Source organism: Leopardus geoffroyi, chromosome B2 (assembly GCF_018350155.1).
Source record: "Leopardus geoffroyi isolate Oge1 chromosome B2, O.geoffroyi_Oge1_pat1.0, whole genome shotgun sequence".
Lineage (NCBI taxonomy): Eukaryota > Metazoa > Chordata > Mammalia > Carnivora > Felidae > Leopardus > Leopardus geoffroyi.
In genome coordinates this window covers 79,815,947-79,831,167 of record NC_059332.1, presented here as the reverse complement: position 1 = coordinate 79,831,167, position 15,221 = coordinate 79,815,947, and the positions used below count along the sequence as shown (strand labels likewise).

The window sequence follows — 15,221 nt, the reverse complement described above, 5'->3', positions numbered from 1 at the left end:
AGTTTTTGATGAAGAGAATATGTTAGAATTGTATCTTCATTTCAGTGATTGTTAGCAGCATTCAAAAATTTTAAAAAGGTCAGGTGGTGGTATTACTGTATATGTGTGTGTGTTCTGTTAGTGTGAAAATAGAATGACCTTCATGTGAATTCTTTGAGTTTCTGGAAGATGAAATAAGGTAAAGCTCTACTTGTCTTTTAAATAGTTTTTCTTTCGGGGGTTGAAATGTTATTTTTGTCACATAAACAGGTAAATAGCAATTAGTTTAAAAGTAAAGTTCATGTGTAGGATTACCTTGTTCTATCATCAATTATTGTTCTTTTGTGAAAGTAATGCAAACAGTGATTCCTAAACTTACCAGAAGTCTTTCTCTGAGATTCCTGAACTTATTTTGGTAGACTTTAGGCTGTGTTTCCATAGAATTCTAGTTTAAATGGTGTTTGGATTCCTAACTTAGGCTATAGAGCTTGCTTAATTCCTAAGGTACCTGTATTACTTACTCTATATGTCAGCTTTGAAAAATGACAGAAGGTACTATTCCAACACTGGTAACTAACCAAACTATAATTGTAACAAATGTAGGAAGTTTATAAAAAACACTATTTTGACTAGTTTAAAAATTCTATTGGGGAATACTGATTTGCTTTTACAGGATAAGGAAGAGAGTGAGAGTATTATGGAGATTGTGAAGGGGACTCTGTGACACTGATTATTTTGTGTAGGTGGATGAAAGTCTTTTAGGACTTTCAGTTTTGTTTGATATCGATATGTCACTAGCCTTGATCAGAGTGTTCTTAGGCTCATTAATGGAACTAAGTGAATGAGATAAGAAGGAGGAAAATGTCTTTCTATTTGAGAAAGTTTTTGGTAAAATATACGTAACATTTTTTTTTAGGAGTTGAAAGAAACAGGAAAAAAAAAACTGGGTTAAAGGAGACATGGATGTACTTTGTAAAAGTGATTACAGTAGATAAAATTTACTGAGTAGTGAGCTAGTAAGAGAAAAAGGCAAAGTGTGCAAAAGCCCCCCATTGGGAAGGAAGAAAGCAGGTGTTTGGCCTATCAGGTCAGCTGTTTTGCATTGTTTGTAGAACAGGGTGTGACAAGTGTTGGTAGGTAGGGGGCAGAGTCTGGTCACCTGCTCTTAAGGTTTATAATTGTATCTAGGAAAAGTGTCTCTAAACTGAATTTTCTTTGTAAGAAACTTTAGTATACCTGAATTTATTTCTGTGTACTTTTAGAACTTTGAGAATTAGGTTTCAGGGACTTGGGTGCAATTCTATTGGTAATAGAGATGAGAGGAAATGTAGCTGGTATAGAAACAGTAGAGGTTTGGCTGTATACTCTTAGGAGAGAAAAGATACAAAGGGAAAGTAAACTCTGGGCTTAACGTTACACACTTGTCTCTGTTGAAGGACAGGAAACAGATGGCATGAATCTTCATACGAAATTATTATGTAAAGAGCTAGGATCATGTAACCCCTGGTATTAAGGGTAGGTTGGGGGACATACCAGTGAGGTTACGTCATAGGCACATTTACAGTACGTGAATCCACCTGTTATATAGTGGGCAAAAAAAGAAAAAGAAAGCAACCAGTATATCCATTAGCATTATATTGACAGTAAGCAGTAGAAACCGACTTTGGCTAATTTCAGCAAAGGAATAAATTGGAAGGCTCTCAGGAGAACCAGTCTGGGAAAGTGTGTATGAATCAAGGGCAGGCAGGCAGGCATCAAGGACCTGAGCAAGGTCAGACACAGGAACACTTTGAGTAGGAAGCCACCACTGGCATTTGTTGACAGTGACTCTGCTGCTGCTGTGAATAATTTTTGAGCTATTCCTGTGCCTCTCTCTTAGTCATTGAACTTAAAATTTTTATGAAGGGAATATTTGATTGTCTAGTTTAGAACCTGAGCCTATTTCTAACCTGGTTGCGAGGAAAGGCCTTTTGGTTTTCAGTGTGAAAACAAAAATTTCTGTATCCATATTTAAAATGGGATCTGTCACTTCTGCCAAGCTAAATCAAATAGTCTCCTTAAATGCTCCATGGCTCAGTAAATAAAGTGTACCCAGTTACTCATGCTGGAAGCTAGGTAGTCATCCTTGACTTCTCCTATTTCCTCACTCCCTTATCTAATCCATAGCATATTGTCCTGTTAATTTGCCTCTTAAATGTCTTGAGTTTATCCATTTACCTCTGAGTAATCCTTGCTACTGTAGTCCCACTTGGTATACAACAGAAGCTTCATAATATCTCTGGTCTACAGATTGGTTCCAACACATTATGTGGGGGTGAACTTTAAAAAATGCAAATCAGATTATGCTGTAATTTTGCTAAAAGCCTTTCGGTGGTCTGCCTTTTTATTTACTTATTATTTTTCAGCTTTAGTCCACCTTTTAAATCATAGTGGGAGACTGGGACTCTGCAAACTACATTTCTCAGACCCCCTTGCCAGCTCACTTCTTGTTGGATTTTAACAGTGGGAGCCCTGGCAGGAATTTGGGAGATAAGAGAAAGGACTTTGCTTGTTTCTAGTTTCTTTGTACCTCCAGCAGCCAAACATAACTATCACTTCATTCTCCAGCTTCTTTTGATACTCCCAGCACCAGCCCTGCTGCTCCCTCTCACAGGTACCAGCTTCTGGGTGGTACATTCTAGATAGATGGAGTGCCACTTGCATCTCTTCCTCACCCACTAGGCTGTGTCCCCTTAGCAGTTTGAGCAACCTCTTTTCTGTGTCTCTTCCATAGAGTTTCAAACTTGAGCTGCAGGGCTCTTCTCCTTAGAGGCCAAGGTATCAGCTATGTGGTTCCTACTCCTTCGAGGTTTGAACACCTAGCTCCATGGACCTCCTCACCCTCTTTCAGGCATAGCCCCATAATGCCCTTTCTCCAGGTTCCTAGCTTCTCATGATGCACTTCTTTCATTTTGTTCCCCCAGCCCTTTGGTGGTAGTGCTTCCTGCAGTTACTAATCTCTTGATTCCCTTAGCCTTCCCCTTTTACCTTTTCAGCATTTCAATATCTATATAACCAGTTTCCTCTATTAAATCTCCTGTGTTTGAATTACCCATATAGTTTCTGTTTGTCTCCTAGAAGGGATTTTCCATTTTCTAGTAATAAAGTGAAAAAAAGATTTTCATTAATTCCTAAGTTTGGAACTACTTCTCTAGCCTCAAGCCATGCCATTTCCTCTTTTTCTCTTTATGCTTAGTATTCTGAAATTTTTTTTGACTGCCAGAACATGCAAATTCGTTTTTGTCTCAAAGATATTGCACCTGGTAGACTGTGTGCCAAACTCTGTCAGCACTCCTACCTCCCTTTCCTTTACCCTCCCATTCCATAGTTGCTTGGCCAACTCCTGCATAATGCATGCCAGAGGCAGTACACTATAGAGGTTAGAGACAGGCTATTGTCTAGATTTTAATATCAGCTTTGCTATTTGGCCGGCTTTATGACTTTGAGCAAGTTACTTAATATGTGTTTCAGCTTCCTCATCTGGAAAATGGGGATAATAATTTTACCTACATGGTAGGATTGCTGTAAGGCTTAAATGTGTTAATGTCAAGCACTCTGAACATTGCTCCTTGCTCCGTACATGGTCATTGCTCAGTAAGTGATGATAACGTGCTGTGATCAGCTCCATGAGAATCCCTCTGGGATGTCTTTCCCCACCCCCACGCTCTGACAGGTCCCACCTTTTGTATGCTCCTGTAGTGCTGTGTACTTTACCTTTTCAACACTTAACTATGCTTGGGTTATTTGTTTAGTGTCTTGCCAGCATATAACAGTATATGGGATAGTGGCCTTTTTTTTTTTTTTTTTTTTTTTTTATTAAAGAATCTGGCTGTTTTCAGAGACTTTGGAGTCATGTGGAATATTTTTACATTCTTTATCTTTCCTCCCTAACATGAACAAGCTCCTTATTTTTCATAGATATCATATAACAAAAGAACACATGATTTTGAATGACTGGAATTCAAACCGAAAAAATCATACCCCAGAAACTTTTGTTCCAAAGCCTGAAAATTTATATGTGCAGAAGAATCCCTGAATACCAACTGCTAAATAATTTCTCTGGTATCTCTCTGCAGGTGCAAGCTTGTTTCCCATGAGCAATCCTTTATATTGAATTCTATCTTCTAAAGTCTTTTTTCCTTGATCTTTTAAATCTATTTACAATAAGTGTACATAGACGGTATTTTCTTTTAATATTCTATTTGAAGTAGAAAGGTCTGGTAGTAAGATATCTATATCTATATCTATATATCTCATATATATGTGTTAAAGTATGGATGAATAGAAAATAATTATGACAGAAAAAAATATGCCAGCACCCTGGGATTGAATATTTATTCTATTTCAACATTATATTTAATTCTGAGCTTCTGAGCAGCCAGTGAAAAGGGAAATATAATTTTTGTCATCATATGAACAGAAGAGGAAAACCACCTCTTTTTTGTGAATTTTAATATTTATTAGTGTAATTTAGCCATTCTCAAATTGTGACTGTAGACCACTAATTCTGCTGAATACTAACAGATATCAGGATTACGTTTTAAGGATAATGGGATAAATAAGATAAACAGACTCTTTTTTTTTTAAGTTTCTAATTTTGATTCCAGTGTAGTTAACATAAAGTGTTATACTAGTTTCAGGTGTACAATATAGTGCTTCTACAATTCTATTCATCACCCAGTGCTCATCATGATAAGTGTACTCTTTAATCCCCTTTACCTATTCCATTCATCCCCCTTCTCTCCTCTCTTCTGGTAACCATTAACTTATTCTCTATAGTTAAGAGTCTGCTTCTCGGTTTCTCTTTGTTTGTTTCTTAAATTCCACATATAAGTGAAATCATGATATTTGTCTTTCTCTGACTGACTTATGTTGTTTTAGCAGTATATACTTTCTGTCTCCATTCATGTTGTTGCAAATGGCAAGATTCATTCTTTTTTATGGCTGAGTAATATTCCATTGTATGTGTATACCACATCTTTATCCATTCATGTATCAATGGACTCTTGGGCTGCCTCCATAATTTGGCTATTGTAAATAGTGCTGCAATAAACAACGGGGTGCAATGGATTAGTATTTTCATATTCCTAGGGGAAATCCCCAGTAGTGCAATTGCTGGATTATCGAGTAATTCTGTTTTTGATTTTTTTTTGAGGAAACTCCATACTGTTTTCCATACTGGCTGCATTGTTGCATTCCTACCAACAGTGCAAAGGGGTTCCTTTTTCTACATCCTCACCAACGCTTCTTTCTTGTGTTTTTCATTTTAATCATTCTGACAGGTGTGAGGTGATAGTTCATGGTAGTTTTGATTTGTATTTCCCTGATGATGAGTGATGTTGAGCATCTTTTCATGTGTCTATTGGTGATCTGTATGTCTTCTTTGGAGAAGTGTCTGTTCAAGTCTTCTGCCCATTTTTTAGTTGGATTATTTGTGTGTGTGTGTGTGTGTGTGTGTGTGTGTGTGTGTGTGTGTGTGTATGTGTGTGTGTGTTTAGATTTTGAGTTGTATAAGTTCTTTGTAGATTTTGGATATTAACCCTTTATCAGATATGCCATTTGCAAATATCTTCTCCCATTCCAAAGATTGCCTTTTTGGTTTTGTTGATTGTTTCCTTCGCTGTGCAGAAGCTTTTTATTTTGATGTAGTTCCAATAGTTAATTTTGCTTTTGTTTCCCTTGTCTAAAGAGACCTATTTAGAAAAACGTTGCTGTGGCCAATGTCAAAGAAATTGCTGCCTGTGCTCTCTTCTAGGATTTTGATGGTTTCCTGTCTCACGTTTAGGTCTTTAACCCATTTTGAATTTATTTTTGTGTATGGTATAAGAAAATGGCCCAGTTTCATTCTTTTCCATGTAGCTGTCCAGTTTTCCCCATACCATTTGTTGAAGAGACTGTTTCCCATCACATTATCTTAACTCTTTTGTTGAAGATGAATTGAACATATATTCATGGGTTTGTTTCTCAGCTTTCTGTCTGTTCCATTGATTTATGTGTGTCTTTTTTTGTTTGTTTGTTTGTTTTTTTGTGCCAGTACCATACTGTTTTAAATACCCCAGCTTTGTACTATGACTTAAAGTCTGGAATTGTGATACTTCTAGCTTTGTTTTTTCTTTGTCAAGGTTGTTTTCACTATTTGAGGTCTCTTGTGGTTCCACAAACATTTTAGGATTATTTGTTCTAGTTTTGTGAAAAATGCTATTGGTATTTTGATGGGGATTGGATTACATCTGTAGATTGCTTTAGGTAGTATGGACATTTTAACAATATTTTTTCTTCCAGTCCATAAGCATGGAATATCTGTTTATTTGTGTCAACTTTGATTTCTTTCATCAGTGTTTTATAGTTTACAGAGTACAAGTCTTTCATCTCCTTGGTTAAGTTTATTCCTAGATATTTTATTATTTTTGGTGCAATTGTAAACAGGATTGCTTCTTAATTTCTCTTTCTGTTGCTTCCCTATTAGTGTATAGAAATGCAACAGATTTTGGTACGTTGGTTTTTGTATCCTGTGACTTTACTTAATTCACTTATCAGTTCTAGTAGTTTTTTGGTGGAATCTTTAGGGTTTTCTAAATATCAGGTAATCTGTAAATAGTGAAAGTTTCACTTCTTCCTTACCATTTTGGATGCCTTTTTTTTCCTTTTTATTGCAATAAAGAGACTTCTTTTTTTTTTCTTTTTTTTAGTAAGGAGACTTTTTATGTTTTCTCATAACTAAATATTCCTAACACCTTGACATCCTAATATCTTGACTTTCTAGGAGAAAGATATATTGTTTCACTAATTCATTTTGCCACGAAATACATTTTAAAGCAAATATTAAGCTTTGCAAAGTGCTGGCCTAAGTCCTTGAACAACGTGATGGATTATATCTTCAGTACCATTTTTGCAGAAGATATCACAGTTGCTTTTTATTTGACCTTTCCTTATGGTGATGTAAATTTTCTTTGAAACATAATCCAGGGCAAGGCTGACTTCTTCCGAGGAATCTAGATTTTCCTTATCAACCAGGAATTGCTGCTTTTGAAAAGCATGTGCAGGAGTGCTTTGGGAACCAAGTATTTCTGTTGTCTGCCACCCTGCTGGCCTGGTAGTTGGTTTAAGAGCCTCTCAGAGTCATTCCGGACTGAGGCTGATTTTATTTTTCCTAGTGTAACCTGACTGTCCACAAATCATACCTGCTAGGGCTACAGCTGTTTCAATATGTAGCAAGGGCCTGAGCTCTCCACCTTCTCTCCAGGGGCCTGCTGGGACTAATTATTTTGAAAACACTAGTAACAGCATGCTTCCAATTTAGTCTCCAAATGTAAGCTCTTTTCATCATCCTTGCTGCTCTTCAACCTGTTTGTTACACACTTCTTTTACCTTAATCAGCTCTCCCATTTCTCCTCTCCTCTCCTAAACATGTATATTTGCTCTTTAGAACATTTGTTTATGGGAAACAAATTATCCTCTGTTATATTAACCTCTGTTATGTTACCTTCCATCTCTTCATTTAAGGTTTCCTTTAATGTTTCTTCTACCCGCTGGCCTTAACTTGATTGAGCTCCATCTTTCAATTTGTTGCTTCTTTTTTCTGACATATCTTTTGGGCAGGAGGTTGGGCAGGTGGGTCAGCATTCTTCATTCTCAGTAGTATATCCAGACTATTACTCTTACACTCTTTTAATGAACAGCCAGCAAGAACAACTTAGTAAAATAAAATTCTGTTCTTTTGAGCCTTATGCCTTTTAACTTTCTTATTTCTGTCAACTTTTTATCCTTTGGCGATTTTGGGACCTGGATATCATCCTCATTTTCATCCCACATATTGCCATATTCATTTGGTAGCACAGCCTATCCATCTGTGATTTTCTCAACTGGAATCCATTTGGACTTTATTTTTATATATGGTGTGAAGTACAGTTTCGTTCTTGATGATCCACTGATGGGGAAGCAGTGATGGTAACTTGACCATTTGAGGAATGATGAATTTTGAAGTATAGAAATTGCCCCATAAATTGATTGGCTCTAAGAAGATAAGGACTGATTAAAAATCCTTAGGAATGTTGAAAATGTTTAAGATATTTTGTTTAATGTTTAATATATTTAAAACTTTAATTTTATAGAAATGAATGAGAATTGTACCTGAAATGATGATATCTGGCTATATCATAATCTTGATTCAAAGAGAAAGGTTAGCTGTTTTGCTAACTGAAGTATAGGAGAAGAACACTGGATAGTTTTAGGTCCAGCCATTTGCAAATCACTTGTTTCCTCTTTTTCCCTAGTGCAAAGTGGAGAGAGTAATAACTAATTCATAGAATTGTTGGGCTAAGAAAATGCAGTAGTTACATATAGATGTATGTGTGTTTTGTAAACTTTGATGTTTAAGATCTAATAAAAGTTAGAGAACCATTCTCTCTTAAGATGGGACATAAGGTTGCTCTTTTTTTTTTTTTTTTTTTTAATGTTTTATTCATTTTTGAGACAGAGAGAGACAGAGCATGAACGGGGGAGGGTCAGAGAGAGAGGGAGACACAGAATTGGAAGCAGGCTCCAGGCTCTGAGCCATCAGCCCAGAGCCCGATGCGGGGCTCGAACTCACGGACCGCGAGATCGTGACCTGGCTGAAGTCGGACGCTTAACCGACTGCGCCACCCAGGCGCCCCCATAAGGTTGCTCTTTGACATCACATTGTCTCCAAAAAAAAAAAAAAAAAAAAAAAATGGGTGTTTTTATAGAAAAAAATATTTTAAAAATTTAATCCGAATGATAATGGTTGGGGCCAGGAGGTGGGGGGATCTAGTGAACGTTATTTTATGCAACTATTGTAAGTCTAAGGAAAAAGAACTGTTATTTCTTACGACCCTATGCTAGAATTGCACTGTTAATATTACTTTTTTTTATTAAAAAAAAATTTGTTTTTTTAACATTTATTCATTTTTGAGAGTGAGAGAGACAGAGCATGAGTGGGGAGGGGCAGAGAGAGAGAGGGAGACACAGAATCCGAAGCAGGCTCCAGGCTCTGAGCTGTCAGCACAGAGCCCGACGCGGGGCTTGAACTCACGGACTGTGAGATCATGACCTGAGCTGAAGTCAAACGCTTAACCGACTGAGCCACCCAGGCGCACCAATATTACTTTTTTAATGTTTCATTTACAGGTATATGATGTTGATCGATGGCACAAATGAAGTTTTTATGATTGATAGAGATAATTCGGTGTTTCATGTTTCAAATCTGGAATTTCCATTTCGTAAAGATCTCCGTATACATTTATCAAATACTCTCTTGGATGGGGTAAGTCATATATTGTTGTTGTTCTTGTTTTTTAAATTAAACATTGTTGTTTTCTTTCTCTTGCAAATTGTATTTTTATTAATCCAGTAGGAAACTTACAATCTAGTTCTTTTTCAGTTTTTTTTTTTTAAATTGAGGTATAATTGACCTGTAAAGAAAGAAATCTAGTTTTTATTAGGATGTTAAATTTCAGTTATCTCTTACCTTCGTTTTCACTTGACCATTGTCTTGAGTCTGAGAGTAAATGAACAAAATTAAATCTATTTTTTTTTGTTCTTTGTGATTAAAAAAAATAATTCTTGTTCAAAAAGACTAATTTTATTATTTTATATGTCAAAATTGAATTTTAATTAAGTGCTACAACATACCACATTTCCCTTGGCTCTTTAAAGAGAATCATGCCTTTGAAAGCAACCACTGTACTTTAACATTTGAAGTTTGAAAGCTAATAAGAATTTTCCCATTTCAGAAAATCTATATTTAATAATCCATAAAATTACTTGGTTAAAAATATTTTAACTTTCTTCCATACAAACAGCTTTCTTCTAACCAATTCTGAAAATATTTATTCATTGTAAATAAAAATTAAAATAGTATATAGAACATTAGAAAAAAGCTGGTAAAAATCACCTGAACCTACCATTGGAGTAACTTCTGTTACCATTTTGATGAACATTGTTCCAGACTCTTCTCTTTGCCACAGTGTTGTCTTATGTCTGCTTGTGTGGTATATAACATTTTTATTAGTAATAGCAACTCAGAACATAGGTGCTTTAGGGTAGTTGGGACTCAGTAAGATTCTGAATAATGTTGGAACCTCTGCTTTGATTAAAAATGAGTGCTCTGGTTAAATATATATACGCAGGTATAGCTACATATTTTGTGTGAAGAGAACCAAGTATTACATGTATTTTTGTGATTTGTCTTTTTTCCCCATGTAGCAGTTTGTTTTGGACACCTTTCTCACGTAAATGTCTGAATGATGTACCACTGTATATGTAAACACTATAATTTGGGGTATCCAAGTATCTTGACTGTGAAAATTTTGTAGGGGATGCTCTTTAAAAATATGAGCCATCTCAATAGCCCAACCTCAACCTAATGAATTAGACTCTCCCAGGGGCCAGAGTATCTGTACTTTCAATAAGCATGCAAGTGAAAGGCGCCTGGGTGGCTTGGTCAGTTAAGCATCCAACTCTTGATTTTGGCTCAGGTCATAGTCTCGCGGTTCAAGGGATTGAGCCCTGTGTCGGGCTCTGTGCTGATGGAATGGAGCCTGCTTGAGATTCTCTCTCTCCCTCTTTCTCTTCCCCTCTCCTATACTCTCTCTTTCAAAATAAATAAACTGTTTAAAAAAAAAAAAGAAAAGAAAAAAAAAGAAAAAAGAAAATGCTCAAGTGAATCTAATCAGGCAAGTTTAAGAAACACTTCTGTAATTTATTTAACCAGTCCTCTTTTGGTGGGCATTTTGAATTTTTTTTTTTTTTTTTTTTTTTTTTTTTTTTTTTTGGGTAAGACACTTGAATGCATATCCTTGTATCTTTTTCCTTTCACATTTGTGCAGTTTTATAACTAAGATTCTTAGAGGTGAGATTATAATGTGTATTAAGAAACTTTTGATTGTAAGTCACTGAAGCCCAACTTAAAGTAACTGAGGAAAGAAAGAACTCTATTGGCACAAATCATTGTTTCAGGTTGGCCTGCTTCTGGCTGGATCTGGGGGCTCAAAGGATACTGGCTAAGTTCTTTCTCTTTCTTTGCTTTACTTGTCTGTTTGGTCTCATTCTGCATGAAGGCTCTTTTACATGAGAGGCAAATTGCATTATAGTGCATGCAGAAAGAAAACTCTTTCTGTTCCAACATCCATATGTCAATCCCAGGAAGAACTTCAAAAGGCCTGCCTGAGTTACGTATCCATGGAAGAGTGACACTGGAGGCTGGTCACTTGATGGCAGCACTCCCGCTTGGAGTGCAGGAGGAGTAGTGCTTCTAAGAAAGGGATGGTAGTAGGCTATACCTTGTTCCCCATGCTGTGGCATGCCAATTATAAATATTGACAGATGTAACTGGCACCCTTCTTTCCAGAACGTTTAAACACATGCACAGTTCTACGAACCATTTGTAAAGGATATGTACGTTGTCTTAAATGCTGGGTTTTGAAAATTGAATATTTTCTAATTGGATGAGGGAAAGACTTCTTTTTTATTTTATGGGACAGTATAGCATAGTGGTTAAGAGCCCTAACGCTTAACTGATGGTGCCTTACTGGCTTTATCAGTTATTTTATGAGGGATTTAAATAATTTACTCAGTTTCTTCATCTGTAGTGAAGGGAGGCTAAAAATAGTACTTAGATTTTGGTGCTGTTGTGAAGATTAAGTTGGATAGTTTATAAAGTGCTGATAACAGTATCTGAGACATAGTAAGTAAATGTTTACCTCTTTTTTGCATTTATGTGAATTGTTAATGAGGTTTAACAGTTTATTCTTTATGAGTTATTGTGTTTCTTCTTTGAGTTGCTGGCTCAGATCCTTTATATGTTTTTCTATTGGGTTTTCACCTTTTTCTTACTGATTTATAAGAGTTTTTTTGTCCGTTAGGGTGTTTCTGACATGGATATTGGAAAAAATGTATTTTACTTTTTGGTGTTTTCTGTGGCACGAGTTTGAATTTATATAGGTAAATTTATGTTGGTAAAATTATAAACTACTATAATAGGGTTTTTAAAAAATATTTATTTATTTTAGGAGAGAGAGAGAGAGAGGAAGGGGAGAGAGAACCCCAAGCATGCTCTCTGCTCTGTCAGAGCAGAGCCTGACACGGGGCTTGATCCCACCACTGTGAGATCGTGACCTGAGCTAAAATCAAGAGACAGACGCTAAACCAACTGAGCCACCCAGGCACCCAAAACATCTTAGTAATTAATATTTGCCTTTTGTGTCATTTTAAGAAATTTTTACTCATTTTCCTTCCTATTCATATTTTTACTTTACAGTTGTTATAATACCCACCAGTATTTCCTTCCTGTATTTCTATGGTATTATTTGTATATTTAAATACATTTGAATATCTGAAATATCTGAAATACATTTTGTTTTTTTTTTTTTAATTTTTTTTTTAATTTTTTTTTTTCAACGTTTATTTATTTTTGGGAGAGAGAGAGACAGAGCATGAACGGGGGAGGGGCAGAGAGAGAGAGGGAGATACAGAATCGGAAACAGGCTCCAGGCTCTGAGCCATCAGCCCAGAGCCTGACGCGGGGCTCAAACTCACGGACCGCGAGATCGTGACCTGGCTGAAGTCGGACGCTTAACCGACTGCGCCACCCAGGCGCCCCTGAAATACATTTTGAAAGAAGGAATAAGATAAGGATATGATTTTATTTATTTCCAAATGTCTAAACTGTTGTCTCAACACCATTCAGTGAATCTGTTTTTCCCTTTTTGTTATTGTTGTGTCCTTTTTTCCTTTTTAATGGATATATTATTTTTATTGTATAGTGGATTCCCTTATATATCATTGTTTCTTTCTTGATTTGTTTTTTCATTCCATTAATATTTTGGTCTTTCAGTGGTAGTTTTAGGTTGATTTTAATACTCTGACTTTAGCATACAGTTTAATGTTTGGCAGTCCAGGTGTACCCAATCTCCTGGCCATTCTGAAGTTTGCCGCTTAGATTTTGCTCTCTTTAGCTTTTGGGTGAATACGCTATTTGATTAAGAAGTTAGGCTGTACTTCATGTGCAAATCTATACAACAATGAGCTTATACTTTTCCCTGCAGAGTAATCTCTGGTAGACTTGTCTTAAGACCATTCATCTTTCTCTGCTGTTTCGGGTTATATGGTTTATCTCTTGGCCACACCTTCACTGTCTTTCTTTGGAGGAAAAAGGGACTCTACATCTTTATTATAAAACTTCCTGCAACTTCAGGTCTCCCTTTCTATAGGGATGCTATTTCCGTGTAAAAAATTTCCAAACTTTCTTCAATGTTGAATCTTTTTTGTGAGCCAGGTTGAATTATGTGTGGCTAATAATTCTTTGGAATTTGTATGAGAATGCTTTTTTTTTTTTTTTTTTTTTTTTTTTTTTTTTTGTCTTAAGATGAAATTTGCTCCTCTTTCTGGTTTTTATCCACTATTGGGATGATAGGGAGTGGCTTGTGAATGTTTACTTAAATTCTCAATGATAGAATGATCCTGATGAAAATCACATGCATATAATATATATATGTTTAACAGAGGGAATCCCACTTTCCAAGTGACCTGAATGCTTGTGGCCCCCATCCTATGCTGTTTGTTTTTATTTACCAGCTAGTTATTTGAATGTGCAAACCAGAAGATGGAAGACTGTGATGGGAGAATAGGATGTTTGAACTAGTCACTTCTTTTTTTTTTAATTTTTTAATTTTTATTTTTGAGAGAGAGAGAGGGAGAGGGAGAGGCAGAGAGACAGTGTGAGTGTGGGAGGGGCAGAGAGAGGGAGACACAGAATTCAAAGTAGGACCCAGGTTCTGAGCTATCAGCACAGAGCCCGACGCAGGGCTCAAACTCACAAGCCGTGGGACCGTGACCTGAGCTGAAGTTGTATGCTTAACTGACTAAGCCACTCAGGCGCCCCTGAATTAGTCACTTCTGAGGTATAGTTTGGGGTGATGAGAAGGTTCGGGATGTGATCGAGGAGGGTGAGAGGTTGAGGTCGTGTGAAGAGCAGTGGAAGTGAGATCAAGGAATGTATTAGGTGGTTCCTAATGAGTGATGGTAGGAGTCCAGGTTGAGAGGATGACTATGAGCAGGTACTAAAGGCAGGATGAGGGTAGCATAGTTGGATGGAGTGGCAGAGACTGAGCAGAGTAAATAGAGTCACAAAACAAAGAGATATCTATACTGTCTACTCTGGGACTGCTAGTAAATTCTCATTCCTGTGACAGTGTGCAGTAAATGCCATTTTGTAATAAAATGACACATATGTGTATATATATGCAAACATTTGTAACATATGCATGTGCATGTGTGTGCAATGTGTACACACACATGGTATGACTGGTACCCCTGGAGTTTTGCCGTTTGTAACCTGCACAGCCAGTGTGACAGCTCTGGTAGTTAGTTCAAGGGAACAGCAAGAATAGTTTTGTTTGTGTTACCCTCATTTACAATAGAGTTTTTTAGCGTTATAATTAATAAAATAAAAGGAAGAAAAAGACTTTTAAGTTACAGCATTTGTCATAGTTTAGCATAGTTTGTTGTTGAACTCATGTTTTTAAATGCGTTTCATGTTCAAGTTGCTGTGCCGAGTGCAGAGGGTTGAAAAGAAGGCCTCACCCTTGAGAGATTTTACTCCACTGGGTAGGGGTGGAGAAAAATTGGTAGTGACATGGGAAACCTTCAAATAAAACAATAACTTGACTGGTATTTTACAGAAGTCCTGTGGTGGTTTGGAGGAGAAATAAATTATATCTAGTTAGTTTGGAATGAAGGATGTTTTATAGAAGAATTGGCATTAGATATGGAAAGATTTCTTTAGAAAGAGATTTTTGTTGGACATGGGCTGAGGGCATTCCAGGTAGGAAATAATGCTTAAAAATTAGATGTTTAACCATCTGCAGATTTAACTGAGCAATACTATTTATTTTCACCCCGAACTTGGACAAATGAAAACTGCATAATAGACTCTTGTGAAGTTTTAAAATAGCAATATGATTCATGATGTCAATTTACTTGGACCAGAATTATAGTTGCCATATCTGTTTTTCCAGTTAGTTAATTAAAACAGTCCTCTGTAGTTTCCTGTTTCTTCTACATTTTCATTTGCAAATTGTTTTTGTAAAATTCCAAATCCAAGAATAACTCAAACTACCTAATTGTCTGGCTGTCATATGTGAGCATTGAAGCTTTTGTTTTGCTCTCTAAATTATGTTCTTTGA

At 36.4% G+C, this 15,221-nt stretch overlaps 1 protein-coding gene across 1 annotated transcript in view; it reads left to right on the top strand.

Moving 5' to 3' along the window:
- RNGTT (RNA guanylyltransferase and 5'-phosphatase) overlaps window positions 1–15,221 on the top strand; it is a 314,555-nt gene that overhangs the window by 76,570 nt on the left and 222,764 nt on the right. The window contains exon 9 of the mRNA XM_045499002.1: window positions 9,166–9,301. Coding sequence (XP_045354958.1) covers window positions 9,166–9,301 — 136 coding nt within the window. The remainder of the gene's footprint in view (window positions 1–9,165; window positions 9,302–15,221) is intronic.